The 26,316-nt window shown below is 40.7% G+C and overlaps 3 protein-coding genes across 12 annotated transcripts in view; 2 read left to right on the forward strand and 1 right to left on the reverse strand.

The window, feature by feature from the left end:
* Window positions 1-313: 313 nt before the first annotated feature.
* Window positions 314-5,834, forward strand: LOC117421854 (CLOCK-interacting pacemaker-like). Of its 2 annotated transcripts, none has more exons than XM_034036302.3 (4): window positions 314-541; window positions 1,518-1,702; window positions 2,356-2,528; window positions 2,727-5,834. In XM_034036302.3, the coding sequence occupies exons 2-4, from the start codon at window positions 1,570-1,572 to the stop codon at window positions 3,567-3,569; spliced, it is 1,149 nt and encodes a 382-aa protein (XP_033892193.1). In that variant the 5' UTR covers window positions 314-541; window positions 1,518-1,569; the 3' UTR covers window positions 3,570-5,834. The 2 variants fall into 2 exon arrangements, with proteins under 2 accessions (XP_033892193.1, XP_033892194.1); XM_034036303.3 differs by having other exon boundaries at window positions 2,775-5,834.
* A 12-nt stretch (window positions 5,835-5,846) lies between these two features.
* On the reverse strand, window positions 5,847-10,134 carry LOC117422186 (palmitoyltransferase ZDHHC22-like). Of its 3 annotated transcripts, none has more exons than XM_034036893.3 (3): window positions 10,018-10,134; window positions 8,519-9,079; window positions 5,847-8,430 (listed from the first exon to the last, which is right to left on the reverse strand). In XM_034036893.3, the coding sequence occupies exons 2-3, from the start codon at window positions 9,072-9,074 to the stop codon at window positions 8,153-8,155; spliced, it is 834 nt and encodes a 277-aa protein (XP_033892784.1). In that variant the 5' UTR covers window positions 9,075-9,079; window positions 10,018-10,134; the 3' UTR covers window positions 5,847-8,152. The 3 variants fall into 3 exon arrangements, with proteins under 3 accessions (XP_033892784.1, XP_033892781.1, XP_033892782.1); XM_034036890.3 differs by having other exon boundaries at window positions 9,921-10,076; XM_034036891.3 differs by lacking the exon at window positions 10,018-10,134 and adding an exon at window positions 9,921-10,006 and having other exon boundaries at window positions 8,519-9,076.
* A 1,005-nt stretch (window positions 10,135-11,139) lies between these two features.
* Window positions 11,140-26,316, forward strand: part of LOC117422334 (calcium permeable stress-gated cation channel 1-like) — a 33,205-nt gene continuing 18,028 nt past the window's right edge. For 2 of the 7 annotated variants that reach the window (XM_034037225.3, XM_034037227.3), the window contains exons 1-2: window positions 11,142-11,282; window positions 25,091-25,328. In XM_034037225.3, the coding sequence (XP_033893116.2) occupies window positions 25,134-25,328 (195 nt within the window). In that variant the 5' untranslated portion in view covers window positions 11,142-11,282; window positions 25,091-25,133. Of the gene's footprint in view, window positions 11,283-11,863; window positions 11,982-19,672; window positions 19,817-22,729; window positions 22,752-25,090; window positions 25,329-26,316 lie in introns of those variants that run through there. The other 5 variants (XM_058988015.1, XM_058988019.1, XM_058988017.1 and 2 more) reach the window with 5 other exon arrangements.

Raw genomic sequence — 26,316 nt, forward strand, 5'->3', positions numbered from 1 at the left:
GTGCAGCATAGGGAATATCCTGACACTTTTGGCCAGGAACCAATTGGCAACGAAAGTGCAGACTGTAGGGATTTCTGGAGCCAAACAAGTAATAACTTTGAGGGAGCGCGTCCTTGGAACAAACATTGCCGTTGACATGACGAGGGGGGTATTTTCTTTTAATGACAGTCTTTCCCTTTCTTTTGTCAGTGGCGCTGGTTCAAATTGAGACCAGACCATCCTAAAGAGGAGTGAGTGTATGTTATCATGCTGCACGTCCCTCACGTTTTTAGATTGTAACCAATCGGAGAGCTAAAAAGCAACAAAAGGGCGGGCTTACCCTTCTGGCTGGCTACGTCTGTCTGGTTTCTACGGCAACTTCTCTGGTCTCGTCCGCGTCGTAAACCGACAGAAGAATGTCGCAAGTTGAAGGCATCGGTCATTTGTTGTTGTTTGTTTTTCTTCTTTTCGAAGACGAGTTTAGGAGTAGAATAATGTGCCCTCAATAAGCAAATCGAAGGGGCATCAACAGCTTTCACTGGGGCAGTGCGAATACAAACAGGTATGTGTTTCTGGGTCACTATTGTGTGTCTGCCATATTTTTCTCACAGGCCACGATTAAGCCGAATAAATTGTGTGTGTAAGTAAGCAGACACCGTCGAGCCGCCCATCATAATTAGAGAGAGACAGCAAGCAATGGTTTCGATGTCTTTTTATTTGTACCGTGTGCATAAATGTATATTTTGAAACACACATGCATTCTATTAGTGAGCTAATCTTATTCACCAGGTATATTATTACACACACACACACACACACACAGATACACAGATAATACTACGGTGAACTAGGTGTCATTTATTGTGTTGCTGTGTTGTTTTAAATCTGAGTGACGGTATGCATGTGGCGTTATTTTGGAAAACTGAATTATTATTTTTTACATTCTTTGTGGTGTTTGTTTTGCCGTTTGTTTAGTATTTTTGGAGTAGAAGTTGGTCAAGAACGGAAATAGGCAATCGCCTCACGTGAACTGGTCATTCACTGTTTTCCCGTGAACTGCTTTTTTAACAACTGGACTGAAACTAATCACTTTTGCTTATTGTATGCAAATAGTTGAACATTGTCACAATTTAGCATGACCAATCATGATTTTAAATGCAATAGGCTTGCGTAAATATTCAGGTTACAATAAATTTAAAGCTAGCTTTAGTTTCGTGCAGTGATGTCAAGGTCACGTTAGTCTGCTTGACGTCACTGGCTGGTGGGAGTTCTTGGGTCAGTGCATTCAGCATAGCCATGGACACCGACCAAACACATGTACAGTGTCATGTGGAAATCCACTTTTAAAAGTTACAAAACGTTTATAACATGAAAAGAATTAAACAAATAAAGAAATACACATTTTACATTTGAATCTACAGATTTGAAGCTTTAATAACATGCAGACATGTTGCTTTCAACCCCAACTGCTTACATTTACAGAGTGGTGAATATCGGAGGAAATTAACTATGATGGATGCTTTCTTTTGTCACTCTAGGCTTCACTCTGGGATAAATTATATTCATCTAAAGAAATCCATAGATATAACAATGAGCAGTACTTCTAAAGGTGTTGGTCACAAGAGACCCAGTATAAGATTACACAGCGAGATTATGAGCAAGCGGAGACACCTGCAACCCAGTAATGCGAAGAGGGATTCTGATAAGGATTCTGGATTTTCGGGTCTGTATTCAGCAATTTAATCTTTAATAAAGGCAATTGTGATGTTATCCCCTGTCTCTATTGCAGAGCTGCTCATCGAAATGCGATTAACTTGGTATCAACAAACGTAACCTTGGCACCGTCATGAAGGGGTCATGGAACAGTGACCTATTATTATTATTATTATTATTTATTTCTTAGCCGACACCCTTATCCAGGGCGACTTACAATTGTTAAATCACATTATTTTTTACATATAATTACCCATTTATACAGATGGGTTTTTACTGGAGCAATCTAGGTAAAGTACCTTGCTCAAGGGTACAGCAGCAGTGTCCCCTACCAGGGATTGAACCCACAACCCTCTGGTCAAGAGTCCAGAGCCCTAACCACTACTCCACACTGCTGTAGGCCTATACTAGCATGCTGTGATCGTAGGTCAAGTATATGACAGTTCTCGCACGTGACTGGCTGAGCTCTTGGGGAAACGTCGATAACCTGACCTATGTGAACATCGGAAATGTCTTATTTATCATTGTACTTAAATGTTTTAAGTGAGTCTGCATACTGTAAAATGTAAAAAATATGTATTTTTTTCGTCTGTGAATAGCTGCGCCATTTATTGTTACTTTCTTTCTTTATTTATTTATTTATGTATGTATGTATTATCACAGATTCCAGTTCAGGGTATCTAAGTGCTGTAGAGAACACAGATAGTGAGGATGGGCCAAAAACCTTGTCCAAGAGTGTGGGATCCATGCCACAGCCAGCACAAGTGGCTGTGCTAGGAGGTGCTTTCCCTGGACTTTCCCCTGTGATTGTCATGAACAATGTTCTACTTAAACAGGTAAATAACACCAGGGGGCAGCTCACTGTTTATAGAACCCTTTCTAAATGGCACAATTCCGATTTATATCAGACTTGTTTGAAACCAAGATTTTGCAGTTGATCTACAAACTCATTGTGTGGTATTAGTTTTAAATAGACATGTTATGTTTTCATGTTAAATATCATTCATCTTGAATGTTTGTTTTTTATCATACAGCCAAATAATGCTGTTCCCCAAAATAAACTTTGGGCTTTCCAACCCCAGGTTGTGTTTCTCCAGCCTGTTGTCTCAAACGCCACCGCCCGACAAGAACTCCTCAAGGAGAAGAAACAAAGATCAGGAAACTATCTGCCTATCTTGAAATCTTATCCCAAAATAGCCCCGCACCCGGGAGAAAGCTGTACGGAGAAGAGCAGTTCCAGCTCTGCTTGTGAGGACCAGGCAGCAGCAACCAAACACAGGCATAGCAGGGAAAAAACAGAGAAGGGATGGGAAAGCACAGCAAGCACAGCATCATGTAGCCAGTCCTCAATTATGAGCACAGGCTCAAGCCCTCAGCAAAGTCAAGCAGATGCCCCCGGCAGTTTGTTAGAAAGTGGATCAGAGTCGGTTCTGAACTCTCAAGATGAACTGTCCACTGTATGCCCTGCAGCCCCACCATGCCCCTCACCTGCACTAAAAGCAAATGGTCTGTCCTCTGCTTTGCCTGCTAGTGATCATCTGGATGCAGAGAGCAAACGGGAGGGTTCGGTCAGCAATCAGTGTGACAAGAAAAGCAAGAGAAAGCGCTTCTGCAACACCTACAACATCCTCTGCAAGTCAGGGCTGCTGGGTATTGCGCTGAGGACAAAGGAGTTGATTAGACAGAATCGAAAAATGCAGAGCGAGTTAGATCGCCTGAAGGAACAAACCAACCTTTTTGTTGAAGCAATCAAAAGCGGTCACCCACAGGTCTGGTCCAAGCTTCAACTGAGCATGTTTGAGAGTGGCCCCCCTGCATGTGTTACCAAGGAAAGCAACGCTGACAAAACTAATCAAAATGATTTAGCTCTGGACTGAGCGAGAGGGAGCACTCCCTCTGCACTGCATCTTGCAGATTGCTTATTTACACTCTGGGTGTCCTATTGACCTTCCATTTGCATTACATTTTATTCTGTGGGGCAAATGCACCTTAAACCATGATATCCACTTGTGTTATTGCAATTGGAAAGTTCTTGCAGCTATTTTTTAATCAAGGTACATCTTTTTGTAGCAGTTTATGATCATAAACATTTGAGGTAGCTGTTTGAAGAGTATTTGTTTCAGTTTTTTGTTTTAATGTCCATTGTGGTACACTGTTGTTTCTTGGTGGGAGGTGGGTCAGCACAATAGATCCATTAATTTCAATATTTGTCAGTATGTCTAAGTCTACTGAAAAGGGCCACCGCTGTTCTTCAATTTGTTCAAACCTGCATTTCCTTTTCTTGCAGATCACAGTATATTTGAATGGTCATATTTCTTTTGATGCAGGATGTTTATTTGATTTATTTATTTGGTTTCTACACGTGCAAAGTTATAAACACATTTACTTTGTCTTGGTTTTAAGAAGTGCATCATACAATATACTGCATGTCTTGAAAACCGCCAAAATGAAAATGTAATTACTGGTAATATATAATAATTTTATAGTTTTAAATAACTTAGTAGAATTTGAAACAGGTCAGTGATTTAAAAAAATAAAACGGCAAGTTTATTTTATTTAATAAATTTGAACTAAGATTCTGAAAGCATCTACTGCTTTGGTGACAAAACTGTACGGAAACTATTGAAGCAAAATACTTTCATATCAGTCTGGACTGTATACTCCATCACTATATATGAATTGAAAGGCTCACTTTAATTTGCATTAATCACTGCTGTATGTGTGTTTGTGAGAATGAATTAAGTCAGTTGTAGCCAGATCTGAGCACTTTCCAGTTTGTTTTGCTGTATCACATGTGCCACCTAGTGCCTGTGGTGACTTGCTGAAGTTTAAGGGCTGGTTCATACTTTTGTCGCTGATGAATAGGCTATACGTCAGGAGCAGGTAGCTATAAAAGCTGTGCCTCTTCACTCCGACCATACAGCAAATGTTGACTCCATCGCACAACCATGTGAACTGTCAGACTTCTCATCACTTTTGGAATAATTTTGCATCCCCAATTTAAAAACATCACATTTTTCTGAAGTCTTGCTATTGTAGCAAAATTTATAATTTCTTATCTTTCTTCTTACACAAAATGCCTTGTGGGGCTCAGAATCCAATATATCATCATACAATGTTCTGTGTCTTATGGAAATTCTTAGATTTCAGTGACTACCTCGCAAACCTTTTTTTCTTTTTTAATTTAATTTAATTGCTGTGAGGCGCAATGTTAACGCCCAGCTCTTTTCCTTGGACTTAGCAATATTGTTCATGTGACCCACGGTATCTTATTTTTGTTGCAGAATTTAATACTTTTGAAAGGGTGTTTTTTTCTTGTTCACTCCTGTGTGTATGAAAATCAGCAGCATACATGTTTACGTAGTTTGACGTACAGTGAGGTGAATGATATGTATATGTATCGCGTTATGACATAGGCACTGAGTGATGTCATTTTTCTAAAGCTCTTGTATGCACTCTGGATCAAGCTTAGCTAGGGTGACACACAGATTAAGAGATGATCTCAGCTTGGTCCCAGGGAATGTTTATATCCCATATTCAGCACCTTCATCCTGGAAATTCAGTTTCAAAGTACTGAACAACAAAAAGCCAAAGGTGTGTGTTTGTGATCAGGACTTGAATTTAAGAGAGAGGAACAAAACATATTTGTAGCGCACGTGATGCCATGAACTTGGTTGTTGTTGAGTGACACTGCTGTCTTCGGTCTCTTTCTCTGATTTAAATAGGTAAACTGCACTATTCACTACAGGAACTTGAAGTGATGCCAATATATTAAAGGATAGTGTGTACCAGTTTGTTTTGTCTTTTGAGCTTTGAGGCACCAACAGTAATTTGGTAGCACTTTGTTTGACATCCAAAAGCAATAGTGATTTTAGAACCAGGCTTTAATTTAATATTGAAGCTGAATTGTTTTGGTTTTTTTGTTAAATATTTGTATACTGTCTTTTAAGGCATTTACCTTCAACCCTCATTGGGAGTTTAAAAACTATGCAACCCTGAGGCATACAATTGGAGTATGTTACAAAATGTACAGTACTACACTAACTTTTTATTATTTAACCTTTTTTTGTACTTTTGAGTTTAATGGACTGTTTGCATTGAAATGTTTGCTTAATAAACAAATGTGTTTTTTTCTAAAAGAAGTTGCTTTGTTATTTTATTATTTGTTTTTTGGTATGTTGTTCCTTACTCACAGATCTACACAAATGCCCATTCATGTGACTGCTGTACTGAAGTCTATCGTGTATGTGTGGTATGAAACCAAAACCAGTGCTCCTTCTCTTAATTTATAAACAACTCCCCAATAAACATCATGAAAGTACAGTATTTTATTAAAATAACTAATAAAGATAACAATAGTTTGAAGACAAAGTTCAATACAGCCAAGTATCACAATTTTTTTTTTTTTTTTTTAAATATCCATTTGTGTCTAGTACAGCATTTATGTATACTCTTGATATGTTTTACTGTGTCTACATATACAATACATACCTGATCTGACGAATGAAAAATTACAATAGGGATTCAGGTTTGCACACAAAAAATACATCATTTAGAAGCTTAATCAACTAATTTTTAAAAGCAAAATATGTTATACCTTGTAGTCTTAATATTGCGTTTCATAGTTGTGTATTCTGCTGATCACTTAATTATTCGATCAAAACAGATATTCGTTTGAGTTTTAAGATTGATACCATGTAGCTTAAATCTAGGTGTCAAAACTGGAAAAGCAACCAGGGTTGATAATGTGACAACAGCACAACGCGGTTCCAGATCCCACTGAAGATTGTTTTTTTTGTTTTTTTATTTGATATTCTTACATTATTATTTCATGATTTTATATTTTTTATAGATACAGTATATATATATAAAATACTATTTTTACTTTGTTTCTTAGGAAAAAACATTAACTGCATTATTCAGAAGCTGAGTATTGAAAAAACTGCCCACATTTTCACTAATTTTATGACCACAATAAGCTATATAACAACAGATTCTGCTGAGAACACATAATGCTATTAATTGAAAACACCCATATACTGTATGAAAATGTTTTGAATACTGTTAAAATGTATTTAAAATATGCTTCAGCACCAAGTCAATTGACAAAATAGCACTGAAACTGCTGGAATGCTAGCTCTGAGTTGTGGTTCTGGAATGATACATTTCTTGTTGTAACATGAAAAAAAAAAAAAAAATGTTGAAACTGATGTTGCACTTTCATGTAATCGTATAATAATCCCAAATAATGTATTCCTAACACCTTGTCTAATTAGACTGTATAAATGCATAATGTGAAGGAAGAAAACTAAAAGAAGGGTGTAAGTATCAGCGCGTGAAATTAGATCATTTTCTGATTTTCTTTTCTTTTCAGCAGCAGGAGCCATTTGAGTTGTTAGCTGAGGTTGCATTCCCTTCGAATATGTAACGGCCTTAAATGGAGAATGCTTTGGGTTTTATTTTGCCGACAAAGCCTATTTGTCACACCACAACCCTGTAAGTGAACCACTTACTCCTAATTCACCTAATTGCATGTTTTGAGGACAGCATTGTATGCTGTAAAAGCCTAGCGAAACAAGCAATTAACAATTCTTCAATTAATAATAGACAGTATTATTTAAAAAAAAAAGTATTATAGTGGCACTGCCAGTTAGTTTTTTCCAAGCTGGTGCTACCTTGCACATAAAAGCAATTGAGGGTTGCACTGCAGAGATGTGCAATTCACCTTTAACTTTAAACCACACGTACAGATACATATAGGCTTCCGTTTCAAAGGCTTCATATAGAAAAATTCCATTCCCATTTGCATTCAAAGGATAAGCTGGAGATTTACAATCAGTACTGCAAAACACTCATTTAAAAAATGCAAAGATCAAGCCGCTGCTTTATAAGGCATTTCTGTCTATGAAGAGTCTTTTTCTAGGATGTTGTGTGCTACACATCTACATTACAAAGAATACCAAAATACATCATTTGCCTGCTTTCAAATGGAAATGCTTTTTTCCCCTCCTCTTGCACTTTGTAGCCCTTCTGCCTTCAACTGAATATCCCAGGAAAAGACAAAATCCCTGAAATCTTTTAGAGGAAATAGTTTAAAAACACCACTGTCTGGGTCACAACCTTGCTATACTGAACAGCTACGGTATGGCCAATAGTTTAGCATCACCTAGAATTTTAAGATTAAGACATTGTTTAAAAACAAAAACAATATGAACATAATTAGATCTTTTATTTAACATCACATAAGAAACTACAAATTATATTGCAAAAGTCTACCGGAAGCCATAATAGTAGCACAGTATTTCATGTTAGATTTTGAAATGTCAGTTTTTCTATAGGGTGGTGCGAAACTTTTGGCCAGAGCTGTACATGATCATGATTATGTTGGAGCCGCAATTGTGCCGGAAAACAAGAAGCGTTGTAAATGAATAGAAACCTTGCATACGTGGCATTGGCGTGTTCAGCTCTCTTTTTTATCAGCAGCATGGTCTTGCAGCCGCCCCACGGTCTGCACGGGAAGGAAGAGCCCCAGAACCCACTGCCTCCCGAACACATCACTCAGATTGCTCCTCCAGGGGCTGCGTGTCTGAACCACCTGCCCCTTCCTCAGCTGGCACCAGGTCTGCCCACGGGCCACAAGCAGGATCTGCTGACAGCAAAACCCTGCGCAGGTCAGACCGATCCCCAGCCAGACGTACAGCATGAGGACAATGAAGAACTGCAGCCCTGGGATTGCACCTGCAAGGTGAAAACAAATCACATGAATACACACTGGTCATTTCGGACTTCATTCTGACTGATCGTCACAAGATGTAGGGACACCCACCCAGGAAGAAGTAGCCAACAGAGAGAGGCAGAAGGGTGAGGAAAGTGAGAGGGTTCTCAAAGGAAATGGAGTACTCCACAGTGAGATAGGCCACCCCCAGCACCAGACAGTAAAGGCAAGTGGTGGAGGTGTAGACGCAGAACATAATGAAGTAGCGCATGTTCCTGTTCCCAATGCAGTTGCCAGTGAAGAAGCAGTGGTGGTCCCGCCTCAGGATCACTTTCTTGCAGAGCTTACAGAAGTGGCGGCCGTTGAGCAGGTAGTGGGCGTCCACTCGGTCAGTGCAGCGCGGAGAGCAGACGAGGGGCCCGGCGTCCTGCACGCTCGCTGCAGGGAAGCGGATCGTCATGACGTAGTTACCCAGAGCATTGAGGATGAGGAAGAGGAAGAAGGCGCCGTGGAGCAAGGTGGAGGAGTTGATCCGGGCGTCGGGGTTCTCGAAGATGGCCGGAATGAAAAAGTAAAACTGCAGGGCAAAGGTCACCGTGGTGGCTGTGAAGAAGTAGGCAGGAGCGATGGTGTTGAGGAGACGGAGTTTGAGCATCTTTAAATACATTCCTGCTAGAAATACACAACCAGAGATAGCATCTTTCATTACATGCTGTCAAATCAAATAACTCAATTATGATCATATCGTTAAAAAATAAAAAAAATGCTCCCTATTGTTTTAAAAATCAGATCACCCCATTCCCACAGTGACGTCAGCACCATTACACTGCTCCGCTTGAGCACTACGTTGTTTTATTTATTTATTTTAATTTCATGAGCAAATTAAGAAATATTTATTTTAAATAATAATAAAAATGAATGTAATCGCATGTTCAATTCATGTACCTGCATTTTTTTCAAGATTTTTTTTTATTTATTTATTTATTTTTTTAAATTTGTATAGCTGGCATCTGCAGTGACGCTTGGGCTTTTAAAATGTCATGTTAAATTCATAATTCAGCCCTAAAAAAAACCCAGCAACGTCGTAGTCGTTTAAAATGTTTCGTGTTAACCGTATTATTTAGTTATTCTTAGTAATATTTAAAATATTAAAAACTTCTCATTATAACACAATTAAAGATTGGAAGACTAAATAACCAATTTGTGAGACATGGGTGAACTTTCAAATAATCGAATTTATTTATTCAATATAGCCCTGGTCGTGGACAGAATGATGTGTTAAATAGAGGGCTATTTTAATACTTGCTTATAATGCTGGCTTTGTGTTGTATAACAGTAGGATTATTTACACATAACACACGGTCACAGTGATCAGAAATACCGTTACGTTCGGTTCGGTACTCAGAATTGCATACCGACATTATCATTTTCTACGCGTTCTGGTCTCAACCTTATACAATCAGAACGTTCAAAGACAATACGTGTAACCCAAAGGTTCTACATGGAACTGTACCTGCCGTCGGCTTCCTTACTATCGCAGAGCTGCTCTCTCAGCACCCAGACCACAACCTCTCATCCACACTGACAACAGACAATAAAAAGGAGCCTACGTCATGAGATACCAAGAAGACACGGGTGCTGCCAAATGCTACAGCTGCGCTATAAAGCTGGGTGTTCTACCGCCACCTATCTTCGTGTGGATGCGGTTCCGTTCTTTGTTGCATCTGTGTTATTTCCCAGATGGAAATAAACAGCGAACGCGGAGAAGCAGCCAGGTGCTCAAACGCTGCGCGCATAGCCCAACAAATCAGGTTCCGTTTTACAGTGAAATGCCATTGCTGCTTGAATGTTTTGGCTAGTGTAGAGGAAGCACGACTCCAAGCTCTTCTACCCTAATGAATAGTTCTGCATTGTGGAATGCACATCGCACATCGTGGAATATGGCATATAAACAGACACGACGTCTGTTACCTGCAAAATGAACCTGTGCAACACGGAAGCAAAACAACGATGCAAATCGCAAAATCAGATCGTTATCGCGACACACTAAACTGATGCACAATGTGAGGTTTTATTTTTCCTCTAATAAAACAAAACCAGCAGCCGATATTATTTACACTGGGGCTGTGTGTAAACAGTGAGTTATTACTAGGAAACCCCGATACCCAAACCCTAACCCTAACCCGAACCCGAACCCGAGCCCTAGGGGTGTAAATAAGAGACCTTGTTGTGCTGTGAATATCATTTACACAAATAGGGGTTCTTGCGATCATAGAGAGAAAAAATAAATAAAATCGAGCTATTTCGGCTGCTCTTAAGAGCAACTCCTTTCTGCTGTAACGATTTTCCACCAGCAGGTGTCTCTGTTTTTTTTTTTTTTTTTTTTTTTTTTAAGACTCAATAATCCGATGTATTATTATTATTATTATTATTATTATTATTATTATTATTATTATTATTAATATTATTATTATTTACTTTATGTATTTATTTGATTGCCTCGTACTACTTTACTGCGTTAATATATATGTTTATTGATGGAGGCGATACATTGTTAGTAGATTCATTACATTACGATTGTCCGGTTACAGCTATAGCGAGTCGGTATTCTTTTGACTGCAGCTGCATTAAAAAAAAAAGTCACAGAAAAATAAGACACAGCATATTATTTCACTTCAGTTAATAGAATAGACGCCCACTTCCTGTCTCTACAGAGAATGCTAGACTGCGGGACGAGAAATGCGTTCACGATGCAGGTGTTTAGTTTATAGACGCTCCCTGAGCAGGTGGGCGTTTCTGTTTGTTGCTCTTCCAGAAAAGACAGGGGGGCTCTGAATCAGAGAGCAGCAAGCACTACTGGAGAGAACTGCAGCAGGTGAGATATTTCAATCTAATATACTACTGTCAGCTTTGATACCCGTACCCGTGTCGCTGTTAAATAGGCGTAGAGAATACATATCAGACTCGAAGGGGCTTTTAGCAGTGTGTTGAAGTTATACAGCTACAGAGGGCGGAATTAAAGTCCAGCAGTGCATAATTACCGAGTACTGAGATTAAATAGAATAGGAAATTGTACAGTAGATTATGTCCAAACAGTGATTTTATTAAAAGAAGTGGCTCCTCCCATTATAAGGGGTCCAATTATAAACGAATGAAACGTGTTATTATTGTTATTATTATTATTATTTAACCGTGTTCTGTTATTACTGTGGTGTATGGTATTATTTCTGTATCGTTACACACGTTTAAGAGATCAACACTTGGCTTTTGCAGTGCTTTGACTGCAACGCTGCGCTCATCTGCCTACGCGGCATCCCCACTTTGCTGTATGATGCGCACTGTTCATAATTTAGTTACCAGTTCCTGGCAGGCGTAACACGACAGCGCCTGTTGGTCAGCATGTTTGTAAGCAGCAGGTTTAGTAAATGAAGATATAGAAGCGTATTGTGTTGCTTAAGGGAAGCTACAATGGCGCGTTTATTCATTCCATAATTAGTGAATTGCATAAGCTGGAGAGGCAAAACAGCACGAGGTTCCTCTGCAAAGAGAAGCGGACTCAGACCGTCCCAACGCAGTGAGTAAGGTGCTGGGATTCTAGTGAGGGAGACTACTGCAAATACACTGGCAAGATAAGATGGGCAAGGTCGGGGGGTGCAAAACGCGCTGGCATTGCTGTTATAATAAGGAGCCTCTTCAGAAATGTAATAACAATATGTGTAGTTTCCTATGTAATTATCTATTATGATTACATTAGGATCCATCATTTTGCTGTGTGTACAGGGATTCCAGTCTACTCAATGGGGGCCTCGCATGCAGTGTGCTGGAGTTTGAAGGATTGGTATCTTTCTGTTGTCTTCAGTAGAGAATGTGTTCTGCACAGCAGGTTGATTCTGCCTTGGAGCTGAAGAGAGTGGGATGCTGGTATTTCTTGACAAACTTGTTTTGTGGTTTCAGGATTCCAGTGAAGTCCAGTATGCTTAGGAGTGGCATATTGATGTTAAATTATTTGGAAAGTGAGTTCTAATCTAGAAAGGGAAAATCACGTACTTTCATTATATTCCACACTGTATCACAGGGTGATGTTTACACCCAGTGTTGAGTAGCCAGCTGTATAAGCAACAGCATGTGTGAATGTACCAGCCCTGTATATTATAATACTCAAAACTACTGCCAAGCAATGTCTTAAAGTAACAGGATCCTTGGTTTGGGATCATGAACAGCACTAGTAATCATGATCTTGCAGCACGCGTCCTGTGGAATTGGTTAGCATTGCTGGAGGCTGAAAGTACGATCCCGTATGCCTCCAGGTGTGACCCTGCTTGGTTTTACCAAAGGGATTTAATGATTCTGCGGAATGTCTTTGAAACATTTAGTCCATAATCAAGAATCAGTCATACTAATATACCGTACATTATGTCATTTTAATAATAGCTGATGAGCGTGTAAAAACTCTAATGGTATTTTCATGTATGGTTTATCTACAAGAGCTTTCAGCTTTGAAATTGTTTGAAAAGTCACTAAAGCTTACACACACACACACATATATATACACACATACATACATACATATATATAATATAATTAAAATATTTTTGCACATATCAAATTATGTAAAATATTTAGCAAGAAGTTTCTTAAGAAGTAAGCAAGGGAGCAAGAATTCAAAGGGCATTTTACAAGCAGAACTTACACATGCAGATTCTAGAACCGTTTATAGAGCTGATTTGCCACTTGTCGTGGAACTGTACTTGTTACTCCACAGGTCACTCCTAGGTTCAGTATATTTTACTGTATGAGCTGACCTGTCTGCCTCCGTGCCCCTGAGAGTGTCTGCAGAGAACACAGTTTCAGCACCACTGGCCTGCCATTCTAGTGGAGCAGCACCCATGCGCACAGCAGTGATGTTCCGGGTCGGACTGCCTGCCTGCTGAAAGAAGAGGGATTCGTTAGGGCGCTCTCAGAGATCCTGATAAAGGCTCGTCCTGTCACGCACGTACATTTCTTCTACCCAAATTCAATCGGTCAATCTGCACACAACTTCTTTCAAGGCTGATTCGCAGAGGTTACTTTGCAGCGGGCTCTGTTTCAGGAGCATTCATTTTTAATTACTGTGCAGCTCTGAGATAGCTTGTAGAGTGGTGTCATGTCTCCTTGAGCTGAAATCAATCCCAGTTTTAAGTGAAAGCATTTTCAAATATTCATCATTAACAGCAGTTAGAGTTAATCGCTGTTTAGTCCGAGTTGAATTTGAGCTAAGAGGCGTAGAAAACACAACAAAGGAAATGCTGGTTTCCAATGAAGCTGCAATAAAATGCACACTTCATATCCTCATGAGCATATGAGTGCATAAATACCCTCCGCATCTGCAGTGACCAGTTTATTGGCCAATAAACCCAGTCTGCAATAAATGGTGATCACTTCTGTGTCGGGTATTATTGCTCTAATGCAAACGTATTTCGTTCACTGTTTCTGAAGATTTGTTCATAATATGCCGATCTCTGTTTTGTGTTTCATAACCTAATTGTGAAAAGTTTTTTGTTTTTTTTTCAGAAAAATTAGACAAACCTAGTAAGATGCCAAGGATCTAACCCTCCGCTGGCAATAAATAAATAAATAAATAAGAAAAAATTATGAACAAAATATTTCAGCCAGGGTTTCTGCATCTATGCAATGGCTGTCCTAGATAAGCACCTCAATTAAGTGATAATCAAATGAAATAAAAGGTATTTCCTCCTGTAATATGAGAATTGTCTCATCCTGATGCCTTTATAATGATACTACTCAATCCATTCCTTTCAGTGCATCACTTACTGTATATGAAGAAACAGGCTGGAATTGGAGACTGTGCAGTCAGGTAGCCAGAGATCCCACAATGACAAAGCATGTGTGAGTGCACGTGATTAACAATTGTGAATTATCTGAGAATATGCCACTGCACTGCCAGAAACCTGCTACATTCAATACAAGAATCCACCTCTGACTTATATTGAACACTCTAAAAAATGTAGAACATGGCGCACTGTATGTAACAATAGCAACACTACAGACAGTGTCCAGTACTGTGTTCTGTCTCATACAAAATGGTGAGAGAGGAGACAGTAGATGGTAGAGTAGCAGAGAAAAAGGGGCCAGGGGAATTGTGAAGCATTTCATTTGAAATGACAGTGTAACTGAGGGTAACCTTCATTTAGGTGACAGGCCATGCAAACTGCATAGGATGGGTTACTGGTGGGTGTATTGAGACTATGATTGGTTTGGAGAGGGGGCGAGAGGAGTTTAATTGATGTAATGAGCAAATGCGTCCGTGCCTAGGAAACGGTTCTAGTAGTTACTGTTGCTCTCCACCTCTCTTATGCAGTAATTACTCCTAATGTCTCTAAACCTGTAGGGGAACCTTTTAGATGGTTGCAGAACATTACTGATTTGAAACATTTTCTTAAACAAATGAGACTGGGTTAAAAGAAAAGACCAGCCTTTGAATCAGCGTGTTAAATGTTTCATCTGGAGGATTCCAGAGGGAATGTCGCGTTGGCCTTGGCGCTCCTGCGGATTAGGGATTCAAAACCGGAAGGGACTGTTTCTCCTCATCGTGCTATAGCGGACCCTATCGACCAGGCACCCAGTGAGCTCAGAGCGGACACCTGCAAGGCTGGCCTTTGTCCTCCAGAGGCCGGGAGCTCGCTGACCTCCGCTCTCGAGTTCCTGGGTGTAGAAGAGGAAGCTGGCTCGGTCGTGGGATCAGAGGACTCCCACTGAACCTTCAGTTCTCCTGAGCTGTGTGGGAAATTGCTGCGGTGAGGGGAACAAATAATTGGACATTCTAAATTGGGGAGAAAATCAGGGGTAAAATAATTGGACACTTGCATAGTTGTTGCAGAGTAATGATGCTCTTATATTGAACACGCAAGCTGCAGGAAATGACTAGCTACCCATGCAGTACAACCTCTGAAAAATGTTTCTTTGCCTGCAACTGTCAGGAGCGAAATAAAATTAAATAATATTACCATGCAGAGACTTGCCAAGAGGAGTACAGCCTTAAACCAATAAACAGAATGCTTTCAGCGTTGGTATGCATTTTAATTAAATAAAACAGCTGCCACATGCACTTTGGTGGGCTTGATTTGTGATCACTGGCACCAAAACAATCCCAAAAGCATTTCTCTTCCAGTATTGCAACGCAAACTAAGTGAAGGGAAAAGCTGGTGAGAACAAGGAAACACACTCACTGTAACCTGGATGTCCCGACCTCCGTGGTTAAAGTGTCCTTAAAATAGTTTCTCGGCTAATTGAAAAGATATTGATGTTTGCAGCTTTATCAGAGTGTGATTTAACCCCCTAGGATGTCTGGCAAAAACAAATAGAAATGGTGTGGGAGATCTGTATGTCAGCAGACTTCTTTCTCGAAGTTTTATTTGTTTTATTTTTGTCAAGGTCTTGCCGGCCAGCCAGCTTTGGGTATTTGGGGTAACGAAACTGTCTCCTCATCACAGGGGGATTACATTGGCCCCACTAATAGGGAAACAAATGGTCAAAGTTTGAAAGGTTTCCAATGTTGCCAGTTCATTTTCCTATTTTTGTTGTCTAAATTAACGGGCCCAATAATAGTGTGAACTGATGTGTAATGATGTCAAGATTCAAATCCACCCAGCAGGCCTACACTGGGCTGGCTGACCAAGTTCAACCAACTACTTTGAACTTGAACTTTCAATCTAACTGGAAAGCTGGTCTAGCTGTTCATTCAAATCTCTTGATGTAAGTGATTGCAATTGAAAGTTTCTGGAAGCTAGCTGTTGAAATGTCAGTTTAGCATGTTTCAAAGAAGGGTTGCTTTTGAGCTGGTTTTTAGCCATTTCTCATCCTGACAGAGCGTTTTGTACTGTACAGTATGAGGTCAGGGGTGAGACTGAGGTCTGGTAACACAGCCCTGCTAGACACTCATCTACAGCAGTTTCCTCCTGATCTGCTTATCTTAGTGTGAATACAGGCTTGCAATTGGACTTAATTTGAGAACTTCAGAATTTCAGACTACCCTGAAGCAAGTACTGGGACACATTCGCCTTCATTTCTGTAACCTTCCAATTCTCCCATCTCCAACCTTGCTGGGAACAGATACTATAACAGGGAGCATTTTCTTTTTGCATGCAAACAATCCTTGAACGGTGACTGTGTTCCATGCTGTTATGACCAGATGGATGAGTCTGCACTAGACTGTGTTCCTTCTGCTCCATTTCATAATCTTTCACCCAAGATGCATATAGTAATTAGCAGTCTGTAATATATCCAGCAGCATATCCAACTTGATTGTATCTACCGTAACTATGCTGCCGATTCAATGTGTGATCCGAGACAATCATTTGTAGAAACATACAGGGGGTGTTATTGATTGACAGCCCTTTCAACCTGACCTCCATTTATTTACATTTTGATTGAATAAATTGTTAAAAGAAAACTTCATAGTTTCCAGCTGTGGAATAAGAGCATCCAATACAAATTATAGATACTGACACAGTTCTGTACCCTGATAACACCCTGGAATATGAAGTATACTTTTATTAGAGTGCAGTTTTTTTCCGGTGCATGATGAGTACCAAAGCTATGAATATACAATAACATACACAATCCTATAAGCCAGGGGGGGGGGGGCAAAGGTGGCCCTTCCACTCCTGGTCTTTCTTCCAGCTCGGTCCTAAATTGTTTAATGGAACCAATTCAAATTGCATCCAGACCCTGAAGTAATTAATTATGTCATTTTACCTGTTAAACCTGGAGGGAAAAGTCCCTCCAGGACTGTGATTAGACACCCCTGCTGAACGTCTCCTAGAGTTTTTTTAGAGGACGCAGCGTACGTGGTTGCAGATTTTTTTTATAGATTTAACAGGGTTGCAATGTCTTCTTGGCAGCCTGTAATGTCAAGGTTAATGTGGGGTCTTGAATAATCTATTGTTAGGCTTTTCGGTAATTCAGACCTATGAACGCTAACATGACGGGGACGTTCACAGCCCCTAGCCTGTGCACATCAGCCTTGTAGGTCAACACCAAGAACAGCATCACTTTTGGGGGGGAAAACAAAGATTGTGTTTCAGTAGCTGGGATAGCAGATCCCAGCCAATACGATCAATAGCTATAAGAAGCACTCCTCCGGGAATGAAGTGTCCTTTTGAAGGATTCAGCAGCAGAAGAGAGCAGAGAGGTTGAAGAGTAGTTGAGCTCTCTGTCATTCTCTGATTCTCAGGGAGCTGCACTCCTTCCCTGATGAGCGATTCTCCCTGCTGATACCAGTGCATTATAAAACAGTTATCTCTGTGCCACAGCGGAGGTTTCTTTGAACCTTTCACTGCATCCAGTTTACATGTCAAATTGTGTTGCCAGCATGGCAAAGTAAGAATATCCTTAACCCTGCTCTTCAGACTTCAGTGGCTAGCTTCATAAAATGGCTGTACATGCTACCGACTGGTTTCGCTGACTGAGAGGCTGATGAAGGCACAAGCCAAAAGGTGTATCTGCTTAACTTTGTTTCTCAAAGATGTTACTTTATAATGTCTGGCCCATCTTGTGTTTACAAATCTACCCCAAACCCAAACCCTAAGTCTTACCCTTACCCTTCCCTTACCCTTCCCAATGTCCACCTGCTTACTATTGATTGACTGCATGCCATACCTGGAATATACAGGAAACGAGAGTGACTTGTTAGTATGTGACACATAACTTGGGGAAGGCATGCTCGCACAACTAATCTTTTTGAATGATATCCACGTTCCAGAAGCTGTTCTCAAAACAAACCATTTTAATGTATCCTGCCATGCAATTGTTTCCTGTCAGGAAAATGTTCCTGCTGAGAAAGCTAAGTAAGCTAACAAGGTTTTGGTCATTTTGACAAAGGCTCTCATATTGAGCTTAAAACGTGGTATTTATAATGTATGTGTATGGCTTACGGTATTATATAGTGTGCATTTCTAATTGCCTATTTTTCTGCAGTACTTGCAAATGACAGGAAATACTTACAAAGGAGACACTAAATGAATTACACTTGTGATAGCTTTAGATTGTGGTTGTAGGGGAGTGACTTCTGTATGTGACAGTGAAAGCTTGAAGAGCAAGTGATCACAAACCTCCTGCCACACAGTCTACGCCTGCTAAGCTTTGTCAAAGAAGAGGTCTGTGTTTCTCTGCTGGCAAGAGACCTCTATAAAGAACAAAAAATAAAGAGTCCTGACCATCACACACAGCAATTACCACTGTGGATCTACACATTCTCTCGAACCCGCTGCTGCAGCCACTCCTTAGCAAGTGTTGAAGCTGCTGACGTCCGTAAATAATTACAAACTCCCCTGTGTTTGCTAGCGAATGTGCCAGGAGAAGCTGGCAGCTCTGATGAAAGCTAACCTAATTTCACACAGAGTACAATCAGGCTTTCCAGAATCAACAAACACTGGCGATGGGAAATGGGCGTGGCCATCTTCCCTGCAGTGATTACATGGCCCTTGTTTTAATGTACAGTGAGAGTAACGGGCAGTGTTGTGGAACGCGCTGCCGTTACGGAGTCGGTGTGATTCGATGAGGTTTTTAAACTCTGTAACCACGAATGCAGACGAGCCCAGCTTATTTGCACAGTAGTGTAACATTGTCTGAGAAAACTTGAACACAGCACTTTGTAGTCTAGCAAAACGTGTTGTCTATTGCTGTGCTGATAACATTTTACAGAAACAAATAAAGCTTCTCATTCTCAGCCTGGAAAGCATATCTATACTGCACTCGTATGGAACCAATTCAAATTGCATCCAGACCCTGAAGTAATTAATTATTACCTGTTAAACGTGGAGGGAAAATAGTGTCATTGTCCCAAGTCTGTCACAAAAACCACATTTATAAATAAGGGGGACAGACTATTATAAGGTTATTATTTAGATTAAACTCATTAAAACGGGAGAGCAGTTCATTACTGATGTGTGATGTGATTTCTGTAGGTTCTGATACACTCTGTGCAGCCACAGAAGATTAATAAGCTTTACTGAATGTGTTAATTAACTTTCTTCACCATTGCAACTATCTCTGACTTATTCTGGGGAAGGAAAAACTAAAAAGGAAATGTTTTCTGACTTAAACGATGCATCAGCGTTAAGGTGACAGAACCAGTAACGGGGTTATAAATCTGTGTGTTTGCCTGTGAGTGTAGAGAGGCTGTTGGATTTCAGCACAGGCAAGGTTAATGTGATATTGCTGACTCATGGGATGTGATGCATGACTGCAGTGCTGTAAGACGGCCCTGATTGATTCTGAAGGGAAGAATCAGCAGGCTAATGAGGTGGAGTGAGTCCATTCACAGCAGTGGGGATAGTGGACAGCAGAGCTTATCAGGACGGAGAATGGAAATGTAGAACCCGAACAGGACAAGGGAGAGGAAAAGACAAGGTAGGCAAAAAAAAAAGACTGGTTTATCCCTATTTAAAAAGACGCTGAAATACAATTTCAGATTTATAGTTTGTTGACATGTTTTTCTTTTCTAAAGTTACTGATTAGATGCAGAGTAAAACAACTCGGTTCTTTTATTTAACATTATGTATCTCCTGCGTTCTGAGGGGGGGGGGGGGTCCTTCACCAGTTTTGAAAGTGCTCTCCAGGTGAAAAGATGCATCACCTGTGCAGTTTTGTAAGTTCACATTGCACGGATTATACAATGCTTGTCAGGTGTACTTCAGATAGCAGGTGTTGTATTTCTTGTGCTTGATCTGTCCCAACCCATGCCTCTGAGCCCAGCCTGAAGGAGTTCAGGCAGTACAGTAATTACACCGTGAGCTCCCTCGCTCCGAGGGGTTCTGAAAGACTCTATTTAACAAGGTGTGCATTTTAATTTGCCACAGACACATTTTTTTTTTTAAAAGCATTGCACTTTTCAAAAGAGGAAACACCCATTTGACAAATGAGGCCAGGCACTTAAACACCAGCCCTGGAACAATAAGTGCTGAAAGCTGGTTATTTTTCTCGGGAAGTCAACGAGTCAGGGAGGGAGATGTCAATGAGTGGATTCTCTCAGCAACAGAGCGTGATGGCTCTTCACTTTCCTCCTTGAAAGCTTGAACTGGCTGCTGCATGGGGTTCTGGGAAGGGCCTGACCATTATTTTAGGGATGCTCACTATTACTAAACACTTAATGCAGCTGACCATTTTTGAAAGAGATCAAAAGAAATGATATTTTTATGTATATTTCGATACAGCAGTGAAATGGGATGTGAAGCAGTTGTTAAGTCACTTTGCAGGCCTTCCCCACCTGCTCAACCTCACAAAATCACATAGACCTGGAGGATATATTGACGTGTGTTCTGAGCTGCAGGCAGAAGTTATACTATGGCCTGTCGTTGTCAGTGGCAACAGTAATACTGTAGCAGAAGGACCCCTTTCAGCGCGGCAGTGTGCACTTCCTTCACTGTGGCAATGTAGAAAATGGTCTTTTTTACACCCAGCATTAAGATGATGAATTATTAAACCGATATAAATAGCAGACAGAAAGGGCAAACAGGATAGTGTGGATTAGCAAGATGCTGGCAGTCCTTGACATTTTAATATGATTTATTTCACAAGCCTGGGAGTCATATTCCTACTCCTGTGTTTAAAAAGCAGCTGTTGCTTTTGCCCTTTTTTGGTTCAATCGTAGAGCTGCCGATAAGCGGGAAATGTACCTTCTAAAAGAGCTCAATGGTTTGCATGTCTAGGAGCCGTCGATAACCCAGGTGGATTTACCTGTCGGAGCTACAGATAGACACTTCTTTTGTCTAAATTTGAAAACCGTTCTTTTTTTAATGTTCTTATTTGGGTTGAGTGTATTGTATATATGAATTGTATATTGTATATATGAACTCTCCTAGTTTTGTTTTTATCTTTGTACAGCGCTCTGGGATACCGTGGCGTGAAGGGCGCTATATAAAAATACATTTGTATTGTATTGTAATAGCATCTGAAGATATTGGCCAATCTATCCAGCTATGGAGTTCAAAGACAGGGAGCTCAAAGGCAGGGAGCAGAGCAATTAAAGGCCCGATAAAACACTAATATGCTGCAATGCTAAAACAGACTTGGTAGATCTGTTTTGACGAACGCTTGGACTTCAGTTTCTTTTAGCACAGTATCACTACAGGTGTTACTGCTGTGTGTTGAGGATGTGGTTTGGATAGCAGGAGTGGACCTGTTGAAAGCTGTGCTCAGGACGCAGCTGGATCACACTTCATTTGTTTCCTTTGCTGTAAAAATTGGATTTATGTGTGAATTGGCATTTGCTGCAGCATCGCTGGTGACCCATCCAAAGATTTTATTCATTGTAAAGCATCCTTTTAGGATGTAAGCCTCTAATTATATTTAAAAAATCTATATATGTCACCTCTGCTGCTATACAGTATAATCCAATTAAAATGTAACGTTGTCACCTTTACAGATACAGGATCCTTATGTAAAGGTTCAATTGAAATCTAAAGTGCTTGTGTTTCATCTGGTCTGTGTTATTAGTAGAGATGTAGGAAGGAAGGTGACATTGCTGCTGTTAAGGTTACAATATAAAAACATCCTTCAGATTAATGCATTTGACTGTATCTTCTATTTGCTGTGTTTACAAGCTTTATCAAACCATACAGACTGCAGCCCACAGTATATGTGTACTTGTCAGATACCAGGTTTTGTGAGCATCAAATGCTGTGATTATTCAACGTGCCGATACGTTAACAAAATATTGAGGTTGAAGTCTTTTGTGTTTTAAAAATGATTACACATCTATATATTTGTCTCATAGGGCAGTATTTACAAATATAAAATAGATGGCAAAAATATTCAAGATTTGGAGAAGAATTAACTATAAATAGAGAAAATCCTTTTTATAAACACAGACACCATGCTCCCCCTTAGCTGTCTCGACAATCTAATTCTACCATTTGCCTCCAAATAGACAACATATGAGCAGAAATCTAGCAATTGCAAATTCCACAAAAAAAAAAAAGGCGTCCGATTTAACCAGTGAGCGCTCTGGTTCCAGTAAACGCAGTGCAGAAATTGCTGTTGTGTTCACGGAGAGTGGCCTTGGACATGCTCTGAGTGAAGAGCACATTTCTATTGCAGTGTGCTGGAGAGAATTCACTGAACGACACAGCAAGACACAGAGAGCTGAGGAAACGATAGACTTCCAACGAGTTCAGGGACTCCCAGCCCTGTGCCGGCATGCACGCCCTGCTCAAAACACCACAGCAGCTGAAATCTACATTTGGATTTGCTCTGAGCCTGATGAATACGCTGGACTGAGGGTGTGGAGGGGAGCTGGCTTTCAATGCGTTCCGCTTCATTATTTTCTAATGACGCTGATTTCACAGTAAGGCTGTTCCCTCTATAAGTATCATGTTATGAATGAGTATCATTGCTCCCCTCGGATCATAATTCTACACCCAAGCCCTGACTTCCTCTGTGCTAGCCTGCACGACTCTCCCTGTGTTAATACAGTAGGAACTGTATCACAGACCGTATTGCCGGATCATTGATCCTGAATTCTTTATCCCTCCTAATCCTGTATGCACAATCACCACCGTACTGAAAGCAACAAACGTTGCCTTATAGAAATGCTCTCCTGTTATTCCCTGTGTGTGGTTATGCAACTCCTGACACAGAGTTTACAAAGTGTGCGTTTTCAGATAGACAGACTGCACATTACACGGTGATCTTGGTGTTCAGTGACTTGCTGTATGACCTTGCAGCAGCTTGTCGTTTGGTGATTTGTTGATGCTTGTGGTGGAGCGGTGTACAGGATGTATCCCCTATAACACAGATTTGCTTCTGGGTTTCTGCTGCATATCAGGTTTGTGAGGATGGAGGTTGTCATTTTAGTACATTAGCATATCAATGATATCAATGCTTTAAAGCTTTTTGATGCTGCTGGGGGGGAAAAAAAAAGAAATGAATTGAAATGCCTGATTGAGTCCAGCGAGATTGACCAGTACTGGTTTAACCTGCTGAAAGCTGGAGCTGCTGGCTTTCAGATGACCATGCGGGTTCAGGGGAGGGGTGAGGGCCTTGGCTTGTGTCCATCCATCCATCCACCCATCACTGGACTGCAGAGCAATCTCCAATACACTGAAACTTTCATGAGGCGAAATGATGAAAATATGAAATCCATGAACATTTTTAAAGCTGTTTGAGTAGTACATACCACAGGGACAATTTCAACAGCAATAACAGATAATGGATTATTATTTTTGTAATTGTGTCTAGCAGGAATGGGTTATCAAACATTTTACTCCAGTCCCATAGCAGCGAACCCGTTTTACATTCAGCCCATCATGTGTATTTGTAATGCTTATTTGGATATAGAGCCACAACAGGGCGTTCCTTGGCTGGTAGGAGACGCTGGATGGGAAGTTAAATGGTTAACTCATTTTCTAAATGTATTTTCTTTCACTACATAAAGTTTGCTGAAATAGATGTTTTATTTTACCGAATGTGCCCACGGATCAATATAATATATCTCCACTGTGTCAGCAATCCATCTTGAGCTGTGACATATTTATATCGAAATGCTTTTTTATTGGCAGGATATGACATCAGAGCTGGTCTGAATCCAGTAGATCAGAATGACAGAGCATATCCCCAGAGAGGGCACACAGCTGCCACCTTACTGTAGCGCTGGCCATTTAGCAATTTGCCTCATTTTAAAATCAACTTTCAAATGTACTTTGCAGCGTAGTCTTGCAGTAACTGCTGCAAGCAGTGTTTCTGTTTTGATGTGTATTGATTGATTTGCTGAGCTAATCTCAAGACAAGCATATTTCCAGTTAATCTTGTGGGTGTCAAATTTCCGATACTCTGATCGTCCTGGCGCTGTGTTGAGCGCGAAATGTATCTCTCATAAGATGGGATGACCTTGCGTGATGAATTCAGGCCCAGTGATGGGGGACAGGACAGTGTTTTTATTCTGCTGTTGTAATTGATTTATTTCTTTGTACCGCTGCTGGGGAAATCCAATCTCCAGTATATTCCGTGTCGTGGTTTTGTGTTGCCATGGTTGTATGTGTGGAAGCCTTAAAAGGTTTATTATATGGGGGTAAATGTTTTCACAATTGCTACCGCAGGAGTGTGTCCAGAAACGTTGTGATTATAAAACATCCACTACCAACGCTGGCCTCAACTAGCTGTAGCATCTCTTGTGTTTTAAAGCAATAACTGCAGTGAGCATGAGTCTGCTTTTTTAATGGAATGATTCACCCATGGTCTGGCAATACAGAGGAATGGAAGAGTTCTGCCCAGAAGCTAAGTGGAAGCCTTTAAGAGAAGCATAACATAAAAGGCATGTGTCTTTTTCATTTAGTTCCTTTTAAATCGAGTTTTATAATGGTGTGATTTTATTCTCTATGGGTATTTAAAGATTACACATCAGAACACTGTCGTGTTAAATCTGATATAAGCAGCTTCAGTTCAGTGCTAGCAAAAGTGGGGAACAACAGAGCAGTGGTGTTTATCAGTATTGAAATGATTATAATTCTGCCCCTAGGTCATTTTAATAAACAACAGCGATTTGGAGATTTAGTCCCTGTCCATTAACCCTTTCATGCGTGGCTACCTCATATGGGGATGGATAAAAAAACCTCTCTTCTAAGTCTTTATATGGGGACAAAGAAGTTGCCCAAGTGAACAGTAACCAATACTGATCTTGCTTTCCAGAGTGATGCCTGCATGACCCGGCTCGGACAGAGCAGGAGGACACATGGAAGGCTCTTACTTCTCTGCTGGGAATGAGCGTGACACAAGCCTGGACGTCCTGAGTTTCCTGGACACCCTGGTGCCGGACAATGGGACGGTGGAGCGGTGTTACAGCACCCGATCCCACAGCACCGTGCTGCAGGGCCTGCCGTTCGGGGGCGTGCCCACCGTCCTTGCCATCAACTTCATCCTCTGGCTGGTGAGGCTGTGATAGGGAGTGTCTGGAGCAGGCATTGGAAACCGCGCTGGCGGTGCATGCTGCTGGGAACAGCAGGCCAGTGAGCCAAGATACCCCACTGGCTCGTTCTGCTGGCTGTGCTTCACAGTAACAACAGCAGTCACTGCACAGTGGACCAGGCTGTAGCATGGCTGTGGTATTGATTTAATAATATCATTTGGCTGAAATGATGTCCAACTGCTATCTAACAGGGATTGAGTATCTTGAGACCTCCGTTCATGTTGTGATGAATAAAAGCCCCCACCTGGAATACTGTGTGCAGTTTTGGTCATATTACAAAAAAGACATCATTGCACTTGAGACGGAACAGAGAAGGGCAACTAGACTGATCACTAGGATGCAGTAGGATCTAAAGCACTGGAAACATTTAAAAAGAGACTCGATTCGGTGCTTTTAAATGAGATCCCCTGTAGTCGGGGTGAATGCTGTGCTAACAAGGGACGAGCCTTGATGGGCTGCATGGCCTTGTCTTGTTCCCAAACCTGTTATGTTCTAAAAGCTTTCCCTATCTTGGGCAGGATAGAAATATATCATTATTGTCAAGGTACATATTGATAGAAACAGAAAACACAATCCCAGTATGCAGATCATTCAGAAATCAATTCTCTAGATACTTCTTGCCTATAAATAGATTTGAACAAAGTGTCTCCTACTGATCGAGCTTTTATTTCTTTGAAGCTTCTCTGTATGTGTCCATGTGTTTGCTTTGTCTGAGCTGAAGGTCAGTCCAAATGGGTTTAGCTTTTGAAAATAATACAGAGGTTAAAAGTAGTTGAAAGGAAGTTTTTAAAAATGTACTGAATGATGGTTTAGCTTGAAGGTGGACCAAGGCTATACTGTGCCTTTTTGGGTTTTTTTTGCTGTTGATCTTTTTGGTTTCCAGACCTAACTTCCACTTTGATTCCTATTAAAGCCCCCAGAGAGAGGGGGGCTGCAGGAGAGGTGAGAC

The sequence above is a fragment of the Acipenser ruthenus genome, chromosome 15 (genome assembly GCF_902713425.1).
Source record: "Acipenser ruthenus chromosome 15, fAciRut3.2 maternal haplotype, whole genome shotgun sequence".
NCBI classification, from domain to species: Eukaryota; Metazoa; Chordata; class Actinopteri; order Acipenseriformes; family Acipenseridae; genus Acipenser; species Acipenser ruthenus.